This window comes from Ammodytes marinus (genome assembly GCF_949987685.1).
Source record: "Ammodytes marinus genome assembly, chromosome: 6".
Classification (NCBI taxonomy): Eukaryota; Metazoa; Chordata; class Actinopteri; order Uranoscopiformes; family Ammodytidae; genus Ammodytes; species Ammodytes marinus.
The window spans coordinates 33,488,350-33,509,653 of record NC_137235.1 but is presented as its reverse complement, the minus strand read 5'-3'; the positions used below and the strand labels follow the sequence as shown (position 1 = coordinate 33,509,653).

General features: G+C 44.1%; 1 protein-coding gene across 2 annotated transcripts in view; it reads left to right on the top strand.

Moving 5' to 3' along the window:
• Window positions 1-18,295, top strand: part of crebbpa (CREB binding lysine acetyltransferase a) — a 136,593-nt gene extending 118,298 nt beyond the window's left edge. Inside the window, exons 28-31 of one of the 2 annotated variants that reach the window (XM_080029646.1) lie at window positions 12,924-13,091; window positions 13,787-13,948; window positions 14,051-14,332; window positions 14,713-18,295. In XM_080029646.1, the coding sequence (XP_079885772.1) occupies window positions 12,924-13,091; window positions 13,787-13,948; window positions 14,051-14,332; window positions 14,713-16,956 (2,856 nt within the window). In that variant the 3' untranslated portion in view covers window positions 16,957-18,295. The remainder of the gene's footprint in view (window positions 1-12,923; window positions 13,092-13,786; window positions 13,949-14,050; window positions 14,333-14,712) is intronic. The other variant, XM_080029647.1, reaches the window with a different exon arrangement.
• Window positions 18,296-21,304: the final 3,009 nt, after the last annotated feature.

Here is a 21,304-nt window from a genome sequence, read left to right as displayed (position 1 = left end):
AAGGCACACGCTCTTCCTTGACCGTTTTCAATCTGTGGTTCTATAGTTCTATAGTACTGTAAGTCCAATAATATTATTATTTAGTATTTAATTTTATATGGGTGTTTTACATGTGTATCCAGTGTTTCCCCTAGAATTTTTTATGTGTGCCGCGTGCGTACCAAATTTCTAGAAGAAATTGACTAAAACGAATTCCATTTGGGATGACAGCCCGCTAAAAATTATGGCATAGGGTTATGCTTTCACATTCGGTACAAAGTACATGTGGTGTTTCTCACAGGATTTTTAGATCCTGCTGGGTGAGAATGGACCTTCTAGGGGGGTCTGGGGACATGCCCCTGCAGAAGAAAACCTTATCCTTTTAAAGTTAAAGCAGCTACGAGTAACATTTAAATATCTTTTAAACAGCCTCATGTTTCCTCTGATAATCATAAATTACCTTTAACAGCAAACGAGACCATCAGTGCAAAGAAAGACGTTTTTAAATAGTTTTTATTACTCCTTTTGGTCTGGTCGCACACCCAGTCCGATTTTCGGTTCGCTCGTGCAGGCTCTATGGTCACATATCCGTATTGGTCGCAGATTTCAGTGTGGCGCTGCAACGTGAATTGAGAAGCCTATCCCTCCAGGTGAGGGAAGGGGAGCGGGAGCCTTGTTTGATACAGTTATTTGTCGTCATACTGACTGATAACAGGGCTGAACCATCAAAGAAAAAAAAGAGAATGCAATGAAGAAAAGCTAAAAGGGAGAGTGATATAGGCTACGGGGGACGAGGGCGTTGCCAAGCAACGTGTATACAATTTCACGAGAGCGAAACTAGACTGCAGTGTTTCCTCCTAAATGAATGAGCGGTTGGTACTAACACAAAGTTTGCTTTGCTTCACCATCATCAGATAACCATTATCTGAAATAGTAATTATTTACAACAACATAAACACATTACCTCATCGTGATCCATAGTAACTGCCGTCTATCATTCGCTTTCTGTGAGGAGTCGGACACGGTCGGACACGTAATCTTTCAGCTCCGTGAGAGAGAGTAGTTAGGTGACACTGCTGCAACTCATTGCAATCAGGTGTGTGTGGCAGTGACTGGCATTAGTTGATGCAGTGTCAAAACCACTCTCACGGAGCCGAAAAGAGTCCTCACACTTTCAACACACGGACATGCACTATATTGCTCCCTTCTCAGTTCACACTCACGCGCCTGGCACGCGCTTTGCGACAGCGGGCGTCGTAAAAAGGTGTAGGTGCAGCATAAACTAAAATTGCAATGAAAAAATATAGTGTTAATGCTCAGCAGGCTCTGTAAGCTGGTGTAAACAAAGGGTATGTCATCTTTAAGGGTCTTTTTGACTTTAAAAAAAGAAAATATTACTGCAGCTCTCTTAAACTCTAAAGTGCTCTTATAAATATAACAATTATCAAATAAAAGTGCTACTGCTGCATTAATTGAATGACAGCTTGTTTATGTTCAGTATAAAAAAGAAAATAGTGTCTGGGTTTTGCCCAGCTCGTTTTTCTTCACAGTAATGGTGATAGTATGCGCATGCATGTTCAACATGTTGCCTCCTACATAAGCGATCGCGGTGAAACAATAACCTGTGTGCCGACATTGTTCCACACGTCTATCACCGTTTTCATAATTCACCTGGAATCCGAAGTTATCCCTCAAACGGGATTTGAATGACAGAGGGCGCCTGCGCGCTCCGGTTTCCTGTTGTCTTTCGCCATGCAGTTCGCTCTCTGTTCGAAAGCACTGTATAACATTTTGATTTGCACTACTCATAGACAGTAAAAGAGGGGGGGAACGCTGCTACTACAACTGCTAATAGTGATGCAAACGGAACACTAGAGCGGAGAGGTGTGTATCTCTTGCTCTGACTGCAGCTGGGAGGGACTGCTGCGTGAGGACTCGGCCGCCTGTCAGTGCTCTGGGAAGGGGGGGAGTGGCCGTTGAGCACCCGCTGCTCGTTTAGAAGTGTTAAGAGCGATACATGCTTTAGCGACAGGGTCTCTAAAAGTCACCAATAACACCAGAAAAAGTAGCTAGATTGGTCGCTAGAAATAGAAATAAAGTAGCATTGCAAATACAAAAAAATAAAGCTTGTAGGCCTGCTGTCTACAAGATAACTTAACAGTTTAAACAATAAATAAATTAATATGTCCCTTGAAAATAAATGAATGCTTTTCTGAGAATGTCAAAGGCAGTAGCAGTGTGGCACTTCTGTAAACTTACTGAAACGTGTGCATGCTGTTTTTTTCTGCGCTGTCTCTGCTGTTGATACGGATTGGTTGTGTTGCCACGGCGACGTAGCGATTTTAACTTTCTAAGTTTGGCTCAGCACTTTTTCCTGTTCAACGTCCCTGTTACTGAGTCCCTAATATCTCCATAGCCTGGCTCCGCCCGCCTACCTACTTCCGCTCAATTTTAATTTCACTTCGGTAGTCAGTCTGTGGCTGAAGTGTATTCATGGATTCCTTCTCCAGCCAGACCTTTGGCGGTCCAATCAGCGAACAGTGGCTGAAAACGATGACGTCGAAGTCGCGCTCCAGTTTCAGTTGAATGCTGCGTTCCTTTATACTCGGAACTCGGAGATTTCCGACTTGGTAGTTCCGAGTTCCGACCTGTCTGTGTTCCAGTCATAGATAGTAAATAATATGGATGTAGCATCCGGGCTGACCTCAGTTATTCACACGGCATCCAATAATCCTGGTTTGTGCACGTCGCCATTTTGTGAGGGGGAGGGAGATAGCTGACGTATACCTCAGAGGCAAAGTGAGGGACAACGGGCGGAGAGCTGTCACTCAAGAGATCGCGCCAATACATTTTAACCTCCAAAAGAATAAAAAGTAGCGTGGGCCAAAAAAATTCACCCCCCTCAGTGTTGTCATGGAGATATGACCTAAACATACAGACTAAAATGGTTTCGTTGCCCAGGCTGTAAATAGGTTTAATAATGCTGTGAAAACGGCATGTTTAACATTGGAGTCAATGAGAGATGGCTGTTTTCTGCTCCCAGCCCCCAGTGGCACTTCCTGGTTACTACAGTTGTGGTCACTTCCTTATTGGATGCTGGTAAAAATCGCTAAGGTTGGGGCTTGGTTCCAGTGCATCTGCTCGGGAAAGTATGGACACCTACAACCTTTCTCATCCAAATAACTAAACGTTAGGCTCTAGCAAGTTACCGTTCCCAGGTACGGTAGATCCATAGACTACAATATGTAATGAAGTCGGAAATTTCCGAGTTCCCTGTACAACTGGAACGCACCGTCAGAAGCCGGCTCATGACATACGTCACTACAAACGTATGCGATTGGTTGGCTAATCCAGAGTGGCACTGAGCAGATCCAATAGTTTTAAACTTCAACAGACACCGGCCTCCAAGTGAGTGAACGTTTGCCAATTACAGTAGTTCCAGACCTTCTGTACAAATGAAATGAAGTACGATGGTCTGGTTGGACCAGGCTAATATCTCCATAGAGCAGGCGCTGGTTTTATTTTCGCCACTAGTTCAACGTTTGCTTGTTAGTCATGCTCCTGCTCATTGGCTTCCGTGTTTAAAGGTGCGAACACACCAAACGCGTTGGGTGCAGTGGCGGCGTTAAAAAATCCTATTTTTGCATAGGGAACCATTGGTTTAGCCGCGGTAAAGCGGTGCGTTGGTCGTGGTAGCCGCGTTTCCAAAGCGCCAACGCGCAAGTTCAAAAAAATTAACTTTTTCTGCTCCAACGCGTTAGCCAATCAGCCTGGAGAATGACCCGACGTCACGGACATCGGCACGGTGGGAGGACAGTGTATATAGAGGCTGAGAAACACCGAGGAGGAAATGTATTTGCGGCTGGCTGGTGCTGTATGAAGCCGCTCGGGGTTAGAAGACGTGGGGAAAGTGAGCCAGGAGAATGGGATTCCTGGTTAATTCAGTGAATATGTGCGGCTGTGCTTTAGCCGATAAACCCAGGTAGCACCGGTCGGATAGCATTAGTTAACTCACCCGGTTGTGTGCGGCCACCATCTCCATATAATGAACCCAAACATAACTGCTAAGTCCGGGGAACTTTCACAACGAGTAGGCTACAGCGAAGCACCAGTGTTTAGGCCTATATCTACGTCAGCCACGGTCCCATCACAGCCAGGTAGGGTAATGTAGGCTACTTGCCTTTATTTTGTACTGCCGTGCACACAATGCTGCTGTAAATGTGTTTGGTATGATGCTGCCTTGCTGTTTGTGTTCATTTCCGAGCGGCGTGAATCTGCAATGCTGTTTTAAGGCTATTTGTTCCGTTCAGTTGCTGTTTATTTGTCTTCTGGCACAATTGTTGGCCGTGTTGTTGTTGTTTTTGTGCGGACATGATCGCTGTTGCGTCGGGTCGGGTCTGATCGCAGCCATGGTTGATAAGGGGAATAAATATATCGGGGGGGAGACTAGCTGCGTAGTTGCGTTGGGCGCGTTGAACCATTTTTTGACACAAAAACCTTAACAAGTGCGCACCGAATGCACACGCGCCGCACGCAGACACACACACACACGCACACACACAGACACACAGATCAGCTGATGGGATGATCAGACGAGAGGTTGTAAAGACACGAGGGGTAGACCCGACAGTTCTGCGCAGACGCTCGCAAAATATTACTACAGAATCAATGAAAAATTGATTTAAAAAATAAAATGATTTTTTATTTAAAAAGGCTGCTGTTGGCCTGGCGGGGGGTCCCGTTGGCCTGGCGGCCTGTATAATGGTAGGGGAAACACTGGTATCTATTTTTATATTCAAGGTGTTGTTTTGTTCAGGTCATTAGGACTCTTTCTTATCAAAATGATTACTTTTAGCTAAAGTTTTAAGATGGAGATTAGATAACCTGGTAGTCTCCACATTAATCTCCATTATTATATTGTTTGAAACAGTATTGTTGTATTAGATATTATGTAAATTGTGTGAATTTTATTTAATAATTTTTTTTAAATAGTTTATTTGTAAGTTTTATTTATTTTAACCATTATTAATTAATTTTTATCAATACCAGTATTTCTTATATGAAATAATAGATGTTTGCTTATCAATTCAAAATTTTTCTTTTCCAGAAATCAACTATTAAAACAGATGAAACAAATTATTTGACAAATGTTGTATGTGCAAAAGTTTGTGAACCCTGAGCTGCATTGCTTAAATCGAGCAAGGTAAACACAATCAGGTGGGCCAAATCGAGTGATGAAATAGACCAATGTAATGAGAGATCTTCAGGGAAGAAATTGGTCGGCACTAGATAAAACAAAGATAAAACCAGGTCAGTTTAGGCCCACCAAACTGAACAGGTCAGACATGCTCAAAGGGGAAAAAATCTCAGAGGATCTCAGGAATAGAGTTTTGATGTTGCACATTTGTCTGGGGACAGCTATAAATTCATATAAAAAAGTTTGAGCTCCATCGGATAATAGTGACTTAACATCTGCCTAGAAGTGGACTTCCTTCAACAATATCCTCAAGCGCCACAAGAAAAGGGATTTTTCAGGTAAAAGCCAACCCAAACATTACATCTGGAGATTTGCAGACCATTTGCCACCACCGTTCTTCACTTGGGAGAAGGTTCTCTTGGTGGTAGGCAGAGTTGCGTTTTTGCCCAAACATGGCGGTTTTGGTTGTGCCCAAACAGTTAAATTTTGGACAAATCTGTCCACAGAAAAGACTTCAGGTATCACCAGGTGCTCTCTGGCAAAGTTGTGACAAGCACTTTTGTTCTTTTTTGAGAGTAGAGGCTTCTTCAGCAACCCTCCCTTGAAAGCCATGTTGACTTATTCTTATTGTGGAACCATGCACATCTGTCCCAGATGCTGCAAGAGAGGTCTGCAAATCACTAGATGTAATATTTGGGTTGGCTTTTAACTGAAAAATTACTTTTTTTTGTGGTGCTTATGGATATTTTTGAAGGAAGTCTACTTCTAGGCAGATATTCAGTCACTCTTAAAGCTCTCCATTTGTAGATGATTTGCCTCATGGTGGACCGATGGAGCTCAAACTTTTTTTTAATTAATTTATAGCTGTCCCCAGACAAATGTGCAGCATCACAACTCTATTCCTGAGATCCTTTGAGATTGTTTTCGCATTTAGCATGTCTGACCTGTATGGGTTCACTTTGGTGAGCCTAAACTGACCTGGTTTGATCTCTGTTTTATCTAGTGCCGCCCAATTTCTTCCCTAAAGATCTCTCACTACATTGGTCCATTTCATCACTCAATTTGGCCCATCTGATTGTGTTTACCTGCTCCATTTAAGCAATGCAGCTCAGGGTTCACAAACTTTTGCAGATACAACATTTGTCAAATAATTTGTTTTATCTGTTTTAACAGTTGATTTCTGGAAAAGAAAAATGTTGAATTGATAAACAAACATCTGTTATTTCATATAAGAAATACTGGTATTGATAAAAATGAATTAATAATGGTTAAAATAAATAAAATTCGAAAAGGCTCAAGGGGTTCACAAACTTTCACACAGCACTGTATATACAGGTCCTTCTCATATAATTAGCATATTGTGATAAAGTTCAATATTTTCTGTAATGTACTGATAAACATTAGACTTTCATATATTTTAGATTCATTACACACAACTGAAGTAGTTCAAGCCTTTTATTGTTTTAATATTGATGATGTTGGCAAAAAATTTAAGAAAAACCAAAAATCCCTATCTCAAAAAATTAGCATATTTCAGCCGACCAATAAAAGAAAAGTGTTTTTAATACAAAAAAGTCAACCTTCAAATAATTATTTTCAGTTATGCACTCAATACTTGGTCAGGAATCCTTTCGCAGAAATGACTGCTTCAATGCGGCGTGGCATGGAGGCAATCAGCGTGTGGCACTGCTGAGGTGTTATGGAGGCCCAGGATGCTTCGATAGCGGCCTTAAGCTCATCCACAGTGTTGGGTCTGGTGTCTCTCAACTTCCTCTTCACAATATCCCACAGATTCTCTATGGGGTTCAGGTCAGGAGAGTTGGCAGGCCAATTGAGCACAGTAATACCATGGTCAGTAAACCATTTACCAGTGGTTTTGGCACTGTGAGCAGGTGCCAGGTCTTGTTGAAAAATGAAATCTTCATCTCCATAAAGCTTTTCAGCAGATGGAAGCATGAAGTGCTCCAAAATCTCCTGATAGCTAGCTGCATTGACCCTGCCTTTGATAAAACACAGTGAACCAACACCAGCAGCTGACATGGCACCCCAGACCATCACTGACTGTGGGTACTTGACACTGGACTTCAGGCATTTTGGCATTTCCTTCTGCCCAGTCTTCCTCCAGACTCTGGCACCTTGATTTCCGAATGACATGCAAAATTTGCTTTCATCCGAAAAAAGTACTTTGGACAACTGAGCAACAGTCCAGTGCTGCTTCTCTGTAGCCCAGGTCAGGCGCTTCTGCCGCTGTTACTGGTTCAAAAGTGGCTTGACCTGGGGAATGCGGCACCTGTAGCCCACTTCCTGCACACGCCTGTGCACGGTGGCTCTGGATGTTTCTACTCCAGACTCAGTCCACTGCTTCCGCAGGTCCCCCAAAGTCTGGAATCGGCCCTTCTCCACAATCCTCCTCAGGGTCCGGTCACCTCTTCTGGTTGTGCAGCGTTTTCTGCCACACTTTTTCCTTCCCACAGACTTCCCACTGAGGTGCCTTGATACAGCACTCTGGGAACAGCCTATTCGCTCAGAAATTTCTTTCTGTGTCTTACCCTCTTGCTTGAGGGTGTCAATGATGAGGGTGCCTTCTGGACAGCAGTCAGGTCGGCAGTCTTATCCATGATTGCGGTTTTGAGTAATGAACTAGGCTGGGAGTTTTTAAAAGCCTCAGGAATCTTTTGCAGGTGTTTAGAGTTAATTAGTTGATTCAGATGATTAGGTTAAGAGCTCGTTTAGAGTACCTTTTCATGATATGCTAATTTTTTGAGATAGGAATTTGGGGTTTTCATGAGCTGTATGCCAAAATCATCAGTATTAAAACAACAAAAGACCTGAAATTGTTCAGTTGGTGTGCAATGAATCTAAAATATATGAAAGTTCAATTATTATCATTACATTATGGAAAATAATCAACTTTATCACAATATGCTAATTATATGAGAAGGACCTGTGTATATATATACAGTATCTCACAAAAGTGAGTACACCCCTCACATTTCTTCAAATATTTCATTATATCTTTCCATTGGACAACACTGAATAAATGACACTTTGATACAATGTAAAGTAGTTAGTGTACAGCTTATATAACTGTGTAAATGTACTGTCCCCTCAAAATTACTCGACACACAGCCATTAATGTCTAAACTGAAGGCAACAAAAGTGAGTACACCCCTGAGTGAAAATGTCCAAATTGGGCCCAAAGTGTCAATATTGTGTGTGGCCACCATTATTTTCCAGCACTACCTTAACCCTCTTGGGCATGGAGTTCACCAGAGCTTCACAGGTTGCCACTGGAATCCTCTTCCACCCATTCAATGACAACATCACAGAGCTGGTGGATATTAGAGACCTTGCGCTCCTCCATCTCCCGTTTTAAGAAGCCCCAAAGATGCTCAATAGGGTTTATGGCTGGAGACATGCTTGGCCAGTCCATCACCTTTACCCTCAGCTTCTGTAGCAAGCCACTGGTCGTCTTGGAGGTGTGTTTGGGGTCGTTATCATGTTGCAATACTGCCGTGCGGCCCAGTTTACAAAGGTTAAGTGCACGTGCTCAGCGTCATACACGGAGGTTGGCTTTGGAAAATAGACGTATGAATACTGCCAGCATTGCTGCAAGTCTTGAAGGGATGGGGGGTCAACCTGTCAATGCTCAGACCATACGCCACACTCTGCATCATACTGGTCTGCATGGCTGTCGTCCCAGAAGGAAGCCTATTCTAAAGATGATGCAAAAGAAACCCCACAAAAAGTTTGCTGAAGACAAGCAGACTACGGTCATGGATCACTGCAACCATGTCCTGTGGTCTGATGAGACCAAGATACATTTATTTGGTTCAGATGGTGTCAAGTGTGTGTGGTGGCAACCAGGTGAGGAGTACAAAGAAAAATGTGTCTTGCCTAGAGTCAAGCATGGTGGTTGGAGTGTCATGGTCTGGGGCTTAATGAGTGCTGCCAGTACTGGGGATCTACACTTCATTGAATTCTAACATGTATTGTGAAATACTGAAGCAGAGCATGATCCCCTCCTTTCGGGAACTGGGCCGCAGGGCAGTACTGCAACATGATAACGACCCCAAACACACCTCCAAGACGACCAGTGGCTTGCTAAAGAAGCTGAGGGTAGAGGTTATGGACTGGTCAAGCATGTCTCCAGACCTAAACCCTATTGAGCATCTTTGGGGCATCCTCAAACGGGAGATGGAGGAGCGCAAGGTCTCCAGTATCCACCAGCTCCCTGATGTCGTCATGAATGGGTGGAAGAGGATTCCAGTGGCAACCTGTGAAAATAATGGTGGCCACACACAATATTGACACTTTGGGCCTAATTTGGACATTTTAACTCAGGGGTGTACTCACTTTTGTAATCGGCAGTTTAGACATTAATGTCTGTGTGTCGAGTTATTTTGAGGGGACAGTAAATTTACACTATACTGCTATATAAGCTGTACACCGACTACTTTACATTGTATCAAAGTGTCATTTATTCAGTGTTGTCCCATGAAAAGATATAATGAAATATTTGAAGAAATGTGAGGGGTGTACTCACTTCTGTGAGATACTATATATATATATATATATATATATATATATATATATATATATATATATATATATATATATATATATATATATATATATATATATATATTAGGGCTGTAAAAATTAACGTGTTAACGCAGGGTGATTAATTTCTGGAATTAATGCGTTAATTTTTTTTAACGCATGTGCAGAATGATCCGCCCCATGCATCCCACCCGCTCTACACTACAGTCACTCTTACGCTGTGGCTGACCCAGGATCAGTAGCTGCGCACAGCCAAACATAGCAGCACGCTAGTCTATGTTTTAAACTACTAACCACGGACCTATAGGCTAACTGCTGCTAACAGCCACGTCTGTGTTGTGGGTGGCAGTTGCTCTCGGAAGCAACAGGAGAAACATTCTGCTCCGTTCACGGGAGGAAACAAACGTCTGCAGTTTTCAGAGGTGTGTGTACGTGACAACAACGTCGGCTACACACAAACACACACCAGGGTTCGACATAACGTATAGCCCGATGGCCCGGGGCCAGTAAAATCATATGCAGGGCAAGTTGATTGGCCAGTCACTGTCCCGCCCGGGCCAGTGACTGGCCAATCACAGTTCAGTATCTTTTTGTAGACTACATCATGGTTCATTGAAATGCGCGTTGAGAGTCGTAATGAAAGCAGTGTTTATTTAAGACTCAATATAATAAACCTAATATAAAATATATTTTTTAATGAAAGGCCAGTGAACAACCGATGCGTGGGCGGACAGGCGGAGCAACAAGCGGGTGCACTCTCGCTCCGTTGGCAGAGCTGCCTACCGTCCGCCTGCGAGTCGACAAATCAATCGACTTGCTTTGCCTCCTTTCTTTCTTCCCACAGCAGAGGTTGAGGTGCAGAAAATGATAACTGCGCTTTTCCTTTATCTGCCGACGTAATGTTACAATATTTGCATGCAAGCCCCAATGGTAACACAAATGAGGGGCGTTATTTAAACGCTGTGAATGCGTCTCCGGTGATTGTGTCGGTTGTAGACAGAAACGAACGGAGGGACTCCGCTCACTGTACAGTTCCTATAGTCGCGCAGTTTGGCACTGTGTTTTCAGGCTCGAGACATTCAATCAGATCGCGGAAGTCTTTCCCATTGAAATCGCTAACGGGGAGAATATCCCCGGTTATTATTTTAGCCACAAACCACAGTTCATCTGCGCGGTGGCTCACTCGCTGGCGAGATCACACGGTGAAACGCTGCTGTGATCGGACGAAGGCATTGTGTGTTTCTAAGGTGATTTAACGTCATAGTCTTAGACGAGCGTTTAACTTATGCTGCATATTTTGCACTGCATTGTTTTTTATCAATAGTTTGAAAAAATGGTCCCACACCGGACTCTTATGTGAAGGTGACACTTCATGGAGAAGTGACACTCCTGCAGCGCGCTCACGGCCAGACGTGAACTCACATACACGGTGAAATCTCCCATTAAAAAAACGGCATAACCCACTGATTTTCGGATTTCTATTCTATTTTTGAAGTCAACTTGAGCGCAAGTGGAAAACCGGTCATTCGGTCGACACATTCACATCCCTAATGCATATAGAGAAAGTAATAAAAACAGCCTACCACACATGACTTCTGCAGGTGAACTATTCATTAAACTGCCCAAATTCAAGAATAAAAACAACCATCAAACTACTTGACTTTAAAATACTGGCCGACTCTTTCAACATACTTTCAGTTGTAGGCTTCTAATTCAATATGTTTGCCTGGTTTTATATTATGTGTATGAGCAATATCAACATTTCATATAATTAACTAAAAGAAAAATAACCAAATCTAAAGGGAATATCTATACTGTTACAGTATAGATATTCCCTTTAGATCTGGTTATCTTTCTTTATTTTTCTAATACAGGTATTATAATTATTGACACTAAATTATGAAGAAAAAAAAAGTGTGTGCAGGGCCAGTGAAAATATACAAGGGGCCAGTAAAACTCGGATCCACTGGCCCGGCGGGCCAGTAGGAAAACAAAGTTATGTTGAACCCTGCACACACACACACACTGTAGCGGAGGAAACTGGTGGATGTATCGGTACCGCGCTGATCTGCTTGTATCACAGGTTTCACTTCAGAGGTGTCGGCCAGAACAGCACTTATGGCCAAAAACGTCAGACTATAAGCATGACACTAGGAGAGGAGGAGTAGGGTTCATCCGCTCTTTATTTTCCTTCTTTCACAGACACAGCAGCATAGATCGCAGGAAAAGAAACAATTGGGCTTAAACTCCGCTCGTGAGGAGACGTTACAACAGCTGTTGAGACCCGCGAATCGTGGCCGTTAATAACATACATAAACTATAGCCTAATTTATAACAGCAATCGGGACTGCATGTAGGCTACTTACTCACTCACGGGTGATTCACATAAACTCAAATAAACACGTTTCACATGTGGAATAATCGATTACTGCGGCAACGCTCACACATCCGACCGAGGGAGAAGAGAAAGGAAACTTACTAAACAGACTCTCCGGCCGACTGACGTCACGGCCCCAACTGACAGTTATCCACACTGAATAAAACACATCTTAACACACTGTAAAAAATATCAAACACTAACTTATGAACTTTGGGGCATTTTCTACACACAGACACACGAACAAACTGCAATCAGGTTGTATTCAGGAATGCAAAACCATGGATTCACTCAATACATGCCATTATAGCCTATGCTATATTTGCTGAATAGAGACAGCCAAATTTAAGTATGGTGTGGTTGTTTTAGTTGATTATAATTTATTTGCAGTAATTACACCATCATTTGGATTTTCAATGAATAAAAACTACATTTAAATGTATATATTCACCTTCTGTCCTTTATCTTTCAATTCATACAACAATATACAGAAAAAATGGTAATTTTTTGGGCCTATTTCGAATGGTAGAATTAATCGTGATTAATCCACGGAATCCTGTAATTAATCTGATTAAAAATTTTAATCGTTTGACAGCCCTAATATATATATATATATATAGTGTGTTCAATTTGGCACTGGATATAAAAGGGCATTCTTTTTTGACAAAGTGTGTTGCATGTTGAGGCTCTAAAGTACTGTTTCAAGTACAGTTTAAGCCCCAGAACCGTTTCAAAAGTAACAATACCCAACCCTATATGTATGTTGATCTGGAATCTTCCATGTTTTTTGTTTTTTTTGCCTCTCAGGATATCTGTAAACAGGCGACAGAGGACCGTCTGACCAGCGCTAACGAGCTGCCCTACTTTGAAGGTGACTTCTGGCCCAACGTGCTGGAGGAGAGCATCAAAGAGCTGGAGCAGGAGGAGGAGGAGAGGAAGAAGGAGGAAAACACCGCTGCCACTGAAACACCTGAGGTACATGACAATGGCTCGTGGTTTGATGAACAACAAACATCCATATGAATTTACCACTACACTTTCTTGTTATGTTCCATCGTCTTTGACCGGCCATTTTCCACTCTGAGCTTCTGTAGATTAACTGTTTTATATACTCAAGTGCTTGCTGTCAAAAATCTAATCTAGTCAAAAATCTGTGAATATCTCCTCACGACCCGCTACCTGTCCGTACTGTGTGTGCGCTGAAAAAAACATCCAGTGTTAAAACACAGCCATGGCTCTGTAAACGGGCATGTTGATAGCTTCGTGTGCCCCTTTTGTTTACACACCCTTTGTTTTACCTGCCTGTTTACAGAGCCTAGGCTGTGTATCAAAACCAGATTGTTTTCAAGGGCACACAGTACGGACAGGTAGCGGATCGTGAGGCGAGATATTCACTGATTTAGATAAACCGTGATTTTGACAACAAGCATTTTCCAAAAAATCTAAATCACCACTGCACCTTTTTAAGCCTTTTAAATCAACACATTTTGAATAGAATCTGAATTGTAATGATCTCGAATGAGAGGTTGGATCAAGGGGACATCAAAGTGTATCATAACCAAAATCCTCACTGTAATAAATCCTAATATTCTGTCAATAATCAACACAGGTAATGTGTGATAATTGAGTGAACTCTTTCTTTAATATATGTCATTGTATATCCGCCACAGGGCACACCAAGTGACAGCAAAAACGCTAAGAAGAAGAACAGCAAGAAGACTAATAAAAACAAGAGCAGCGTTAGCCGGGCCAATAAGAAGAAGCCCGGCATGCCCAATGTCGCCAACGACCTGTCCCAGAAGCTCTACGCCTCCTTGGAGAAGCACAAAGAGGTCAGATTTGTCTTGTTTTTAAATATCGTTTCTAACAAAACACTGTTTTGAAGATCAACTTTTCTGATCCTTTTCTGTGCTTTTTTTCACTGTCTGCTGAAGGTGTTCTTTGTGATCCACCTCCACTCCGCCCCCATGGCCAACACCCTGCCCCCCATCTCTGACCCTGACCCCTTGCTCTCTTGTGACCTGATGGACGGCCGCGACGCCTTCCTGACTCTGGCCCGGGACAAACACTGGGAGTTCAGCTCCCTGCGGAGGTGCAAGTGGAGCACCATGTGCATGCTAGTGGAGCTGCACAACCAGGGACAGGACCGCTTTGTCTACACGTGCAATGAGTGCAAGCACCATGTTGAGACACGCTGGCACTGCACTGTGTGCGAGGTGAGATACTGCTTTAACCCTATTTGCGTGCTGTATTCTGTTTTTCTTTTTTCCTTTTTTTTTTAGATTATTTTGACATGCAGAGAACAACCATGGGAAGGATTCGAACCCGTGGTCTGCTGCTTCTGAGGACGGAGACTCTTTGGGCGGTGCTCTTAGCACAACACCACGAGCGCCCCCCATGTATTCTGTTTGAAATTACTGGTGTTCCAATGTCCTGGATCTATCAGACTAGGAGAGTCAAGGATAAATCAAGAATTATATTTGGGGACGGAATCAAATTTCTTTTATGAACAGCAAAAGTACATTTGACCAATCTATTTACAAGAGTTGGTTGGACTCATTTTAATGACTGTTTCTTCGTCTGTCCTTTCCTGCAGGACTTCGATCTGTGCATAAGCTGTTACAACACGAAGGGACACGAGCACACAATGGTGAAGTGGGGCCTTGGCCTGGACGACGACAACAACCAGGGTGGAGATTCCAAGAGCCCTCAGGAAAGCCGGCGCTTAAGTATCCAGCGCTGCATCCAGTCCCTGGTCCATGCCTGCCAGTGTCGCAATGCCAACTGCTCTCTGCCGTCCTGCCAGAAGATGAAGCGGGTGGTGCTGCACACCAAGAGCTGCAAGCGCAAGACCAACGGTGGCTGCCCTGTATGCAAGCAACTCATCGCTCTGTGCTGTTACCACGCAAAGCACTGTCAGGAGAACAAGTGTCCTGTCCCGTTCTGTCTGAACATCAAGCACAAGCTACGCCAGCAGCAGCTGCAGCACAGGCTCCAGCAGGCCCAGCTGATGAGGAGAAGAATGGCCACCATGCAAGGCAGAACCATGCCACTTCCATCCCCGCCAGCCTCCGCCGCCCCCACCACTCCCACCTCCCACGCCCAGCCCAACACTCCCCAGCAGCCCCTCTCCAACCAGCCACAGACCCCCAACTCAGCGGGCGTCATGTCTCCCTCTTTCCCCAACACACCGCGCAATGGCCAGCCTCAAGCACCGGTTTCTCAGGGCAAGCCCGGGCCCCAGGCCTCGCCTCTACACCAGCAGCAGTCCCCGCTCCCCCAGCAGTCACAGCCATCGCAGCAGCTACAGCAGCAGCCTCCCCTCGCCGCAGTCAAGATGGCACGGCACATCGAGAGGATGGCCCAGGCCCAGCAAAACCAACAGAACTACCGGGTCAACATGAACGGCTTGGCCATGAACCCCCAGCAGCCACAGCAGCTCATGACAGGACCCATGCAGGCACCCATGCAGATGGTGCCGGGGCCCAGGGGGCCACAGGTCGTGCAGCCGGGCATGGCCCTGGGGCAGTGGCCTGGAGCCCCAGGGCCCATGCAGGCAGCTCAGACCCAACAACCAGGCCTGGTCCCTGGCCAGACCCCACAGCAGGCCATGACCATGCAGCGAGCCATGATGGCTCCCGGGCAGCAACCTCAGCCAAGCCAGAGGATGCTGATTCCACAGCAGACTGTTCCCCGGCCGCAAACACCCCAGAGACCTGGTGCTATTGCACCCAACGCTCTGCAGGACCTCCTCCGCACCCTCAAGTCTCCCAGCTCGCCACAGCAGCAGCAGCAGGTTCTCAACATCCTGAAGTCCAATCCTCAGCTAATGGCGGCGTTCATCAAACAGAGGACAGCCAAGTACCATGCCAACCAGCCGCCGCAGCAAGCAGGTCAGCCACAGCAGCCCGGCATTCCAGCGATGCAGGCTATGGCCATGCCAGGAGGAGCGGTGCAGAGGCCGGGGATGCCCCCTCAGCAGCCTCCTGCGCAGGGCATGGCAGCGTTAGGGGCTCAAGGGCAGCTGATCAACGCAGCACACACCAACCCTCAGATCCAGGAGCTCTACAGGCGGCAGCTCTTAAGACAACAGCAGCAGCAACAACAACAACAACAACTGGGGGTGATGCCTCAGGGCCATCCAGGCCAGTTCCCTGCTCAGACGCAGGGGACAGCAGCTACGTACTCCCAGCTCCGCATGCAGCAACAGCAGCAGCAGATAGCCATGCAGGCGGGCGCAGGCGCTGCTGCCGGACCTATGGGCCAGCTCCCACCCATGGCTCAGATGGCCCAGGCTGGCATGGGGGGGATGGACTCCACCCAGACCTTACTGCATCAACGAATGCTCCAGCAGCAGCAGCTTCCCCAGCAGCAGCAGCAGCAGGCCGTCCTCAAGCAGCAAATGGGCTCTCCTGCCCAGCCCAGCCCCATGAGCCCCCAGACCCACCTGCTGGCCGGCCAGCCCCAGGGTGGAGCCCACCTCCCCGGCCAGCCCACACTAGCCAACGCCCTCAACAACCAGGTCCGCTCCCCCGTGCCAGTCCAGTCCCCTTGTCTGCCCTCTCAGCAGCAGCGGCCACATTCCAGTCCCTCACCGCAGGTCCAGAACCAGCCGCAGCCCTCGCCACAGCATCCACACCCCCCACACTCGGGTTCCCCTCACCCAGGACTCGGGGGCCCACTGTCGGGCTCCATGGAGCAGGGACATTTGGGGGCGCCCGAACAGAGCGCCATGCTACCGCAGCTTAACACTCCCAACAGAGGGGGGCTGAACAGTGACTTGGGCATGGGGGGAGACGCTACAGGGGACACTCTTGAGAAGTTTGTGGAGGGATTGTAGCATTTTTCTGCTGGGAACTTAAAGACCACCTCCTTCCACTTATCTGTCTTGTAAGAGGGCTTTGTTTGTTCTTTATAAGGTTGAGAAGGTTTTTTTTTGTACTTGACATGTAAAAAGTTTCAACTGTTGTAAAAAGGAAAATTTGGTCGAGGAAAAAACAAAAAAGGTAACACTTTTAGGGAATGCAATTGTTTCCTGAAGCCAAGCGATGGGTATTTCTTCCTTAAGATGTTGAGGGATTTGCAAGTTTCTTTCTTAAATTAAATTTAAATCACAAAGAATATATTTTTTGGTTGAGACCAAATGTGTTCAATACTCAATTTATTTTTGGTTTGTATTTGGTATGATTTTATGCCTTTCACGTTTCTTTTCTTTCTTTAAAAAAAAGAAAATGTACAATTGCATTATATTATTCATATCTTTATTTTGTACCTTTTTGGAAAAAGAAACTTAAAGCATTTTTGTGTTGAAACTGTATAAATATTTTGTCTGGGAATTGGGCCAGGTTTTCGTTCTTTTTCTGAAGCTGTCATTCCTGGCAATTGTAATCTAGTGTTGTACCATTACTCCGAGGCGATGCGTTCAGAGACCGTTCCCCTTCCTCTTTGCGTGTATGAAGAGCACTCAGTCGTAATAAAATAGGAAAATGGACTGCTGCAGGTTGTGAACACATAGGCCATGTATGCAGGCGCACATGAAGACACTCACACAACCCTCACAGTCACTTAAATAACTACAGCTGGTTTCACAAACGCAGACGACAAGGACTGCAGCCTACATCGCAGTGGCCTAGAATTTGAAAAAAAAATCTGTCTTGCAGGTGTAGAACATTGTTGCTTTGACATAAAAAAAAAAGAATGTCATACTTTTTTTCATTTTTTTTTCATACAAATGTAAAGTGTAAAGAGACTGAGAAAGAGACCAGCCCCCTAAGCTGAGGTGGAATGATCACCGTTGTTTGTAGGCCTGACACCCCATCCTCTACATTTTACACTAAGCTGGTGTGCTATCTAGGATGAAGGGCACATTTGAGATTTCACCCCGAGGAAAAACAAAATGTTATCAACCCTCATTCCTCCTCACTCACGTAAAACTTGAATTAGGGGGGAATTTACTTTTTCTCCTATTGTAAATCAAGTTATTAAGCAAAAGACTATACATATAAGGAAGAGAGAATGAAATCATTGTATAAACTGGTAAAAAGACTCATTTCTTACTTATATACCATATTGTTAAATAAACTGTGTGCAACAGAAGAACTCCAGTATTCTGTTGACTCAATACTGAGGCATCACTCCTTGTTGGTTTGTGTTCATTTGGTTTCAGCTCAACAGTGTTTTAATCTTGCAGTCACCAGAAACAGTAGGTGGAAAATCAACTGATATTGTGTCCCTGCTGGAAAAATATGCATTTATAATACATAATTAGACAATTTATTTTGAGATCACTAACGTTAGCCTGGTCCAACCAGACCATCGTACTTCATTTGTGAAATGAAAATTGAGCGGAAGTAGGTAGGCGGGCGCCGGTGCCAGGCTACTGTAACATTAGTCTCAACCTGAATATCCACTGATTTAAAAGGTTTAGTTTAAATGATATATTAAGATCCATATGCACACTTTTATTTTAGGAGAGCAATCTGCAGATACTCCTCAAATTTCAGAAAAGGACAAATGTTGAATTTAGGAAGTCAAGTTCGGACAAATTATGACTCCAATACCAATGGGAATGAATGAAATGGAAAGATTTCTGCCATTTTAAACGGCTATTCATAAGAAATGTCATGCATGAGTATAGAATACACATGAAAACAGTGATACGATACATTAATGGAAAATAAATGGGTTCATCACAGGTCTTGATTAATTTAAATAAGGTGCAATGCACTTTATGCAAATATTTCTATTTTAAGTTATCAAAGTGTAATGGAAATCTTGAAGTTGTAAACTTTGCAAGGCCTTGTTATGCCTTGTTATGTCTGTGGATATCAGTGCCATGACATTGGGAAGTATAAGAAATGCCTTTAATTGATCCGAGTGAAGTCAGTGACCGTTTTATGAAAAAGACTTTAGTTGGTGACATAATTTACAGCTGTCAGATTTGAGATATTCTCAGTATAAGACCCACTGCACAGGTTAAGTAGCCTACAGACAGTCGCTCCTTCAGAATAATACATTTCTTTTTTCAGAGGACCTAAAAGTGACAACCTCTCAGATTCTAAAGGGACTACTATACAATTTCCTACTTTACCAAGATAGGTCCACGAGGAATGTGCATCAGGAAAGAAAAATTGAACATTTGCCGATGAATACAATAGGCTCGTTCGACCTAACTTTCAGCTCGTCTGGAAAGTAGACGAGAGTAGCCGAGTGCAGTCGGGGGAGTGACGAAAATGCCTGACTGAAGCCGGACAGCTCCGAGTCGGAAGTAGCGTCCTTGTTGCGGATGCAGTTCGTTTTCTAGTTTTATTTTGAAGGCCTATTAGAAACATATTCGCAGGAGAGTCACACATGCTACAACCGATTAGAAGCAGAACACAACACAAAGACGAGTAAACACTTTAAAAGCGAGGGGCATTTTCAAAACAAGAAACGAGATATAAGCTAATATCCCCATTCCCCACACATCTTTATCTTTCTTGTTACTTTACTAGAACACCTACTTTTAAGTGATAAAGAATAATTTACAAGAATAATTTACAAATCCAAATAAAGGAGGTTTAGTATTTCTCCCTTCACATAACGAATATGATCGGCCTAAATAAAGAAGGTCTAAGAAAAGATCCCTTATTATTATTGTAGAGATGGATATGATGAACTGTATTATGATGTGTAACAAACAAACTACTTGTTGTAGTTTTGGTCTGGCTTTGCGACACTACATGTAAAATACAATTCCCAGACCATTTAGATCACTTGAAATAAGCCTATGATTTAATCTTAATGGTATAAAAATCACTTCACCAAGATCTTATGTGACTCAAGTTTGTGTTCACTTTTAAATATATCTATACAGGAGAGTTACACATCCAAATTATTTCTATGTCAAGGGTTCAGAGGTTTAACTCTGATTAAGTACATTTCTGCTTAAATGCATATTGTGGCGGCCTAATGATTAAACATAAATTAAAATCAAAAAGAATGGATCGTAATTTAATTTTGAGCGGTGATGTCAGACTTTTGCCTAACCAATTGGGGAAACGCATCAAAGGCACGAGGTTTAAACTCCCAATTAGCGCTCAGCTCCGCCTGTCAGCAAGACGTTTCCCATCAGACATTTCGCTCCCGCAGCCCGTGGGGAGCAACTGCAGCGACTTGCTCCAGTGTCTGGCCGTGTCTGAACTGCCATACTAGCGTCCTACATCCTACATACTCACCATCTATATACTGCATACTCTCTACTCAAAGATTGATTGTGTATGCGAGCTGCGTCTAAAACGTTCTCAGTTGAAGTATACTCAAGCAATGAAGAATTTCTTCTTCTTCTTATAAGATTCAGGCAGTTTAGACACTGTTAAGCTTATAACCGCCCTCTACAGGTTAGATATTGAACTAGATTTTTACAGTCCTGTGTTCATCATCTGTGTTTTAGACCTCTTGTTTTATAATAATGATGTTTTGAGGCGGAGGATCCCTCCGACGCTCTCTGTCCGGCTCATCAGCACTCAGCTGTCTGTGAGTTGAGCTGGACGAGCCGCGGTGTGTGGAACAGCGATCTGTTCTAATCTCTCTCCACTATCAGACTCACATCACTCATTTCACTTAGTGACTCTAATGTTGTTAGGTATTTATCTTCATCTCTTATCTATTGTAAGAGTGTATGAATGACTGCACGTACAGTTGTCAGATCGCGGAACCCCAAACAATGTTGTTGCCTAGCAACTTGCTCGAAAATATTTCATTTTCCTGGGCGGGTAGAATTGACCCAGTGCATTGTGGGGCGGTTGAGTAGGAAAAGTATACGATCGATTCATACCCAAAATCTTCCCGGAAGTTAGTACTCATCCGGGAATTTCTCACATACCCAAACTCGCATACCCAACCGTCACATACTCAAATTGAAGTCAAAATGAGTATGAGTAGGACGTTAGTATGGCAGTTCAGACACGGCCTCTGTGTCCGTCTTGATACCGCGGGACTTCAAAGTCTCAAGCAGCCGAGCCGCAGCCAGCCACGGGTGCAAGTGGGACAAAAAGTCTAACCATAATGCAGTGCGCTCAGCAAGACGAGCGTCATAATTGCGCAGGTCTTAGCAAGACGGCGACAGGTCGAACGAGCCTACTAAGATGCGGTGCGTTCACGTGACCTGTAGGGCACGCATTCGTTCGCTCATCCTCACGTGACCGGAA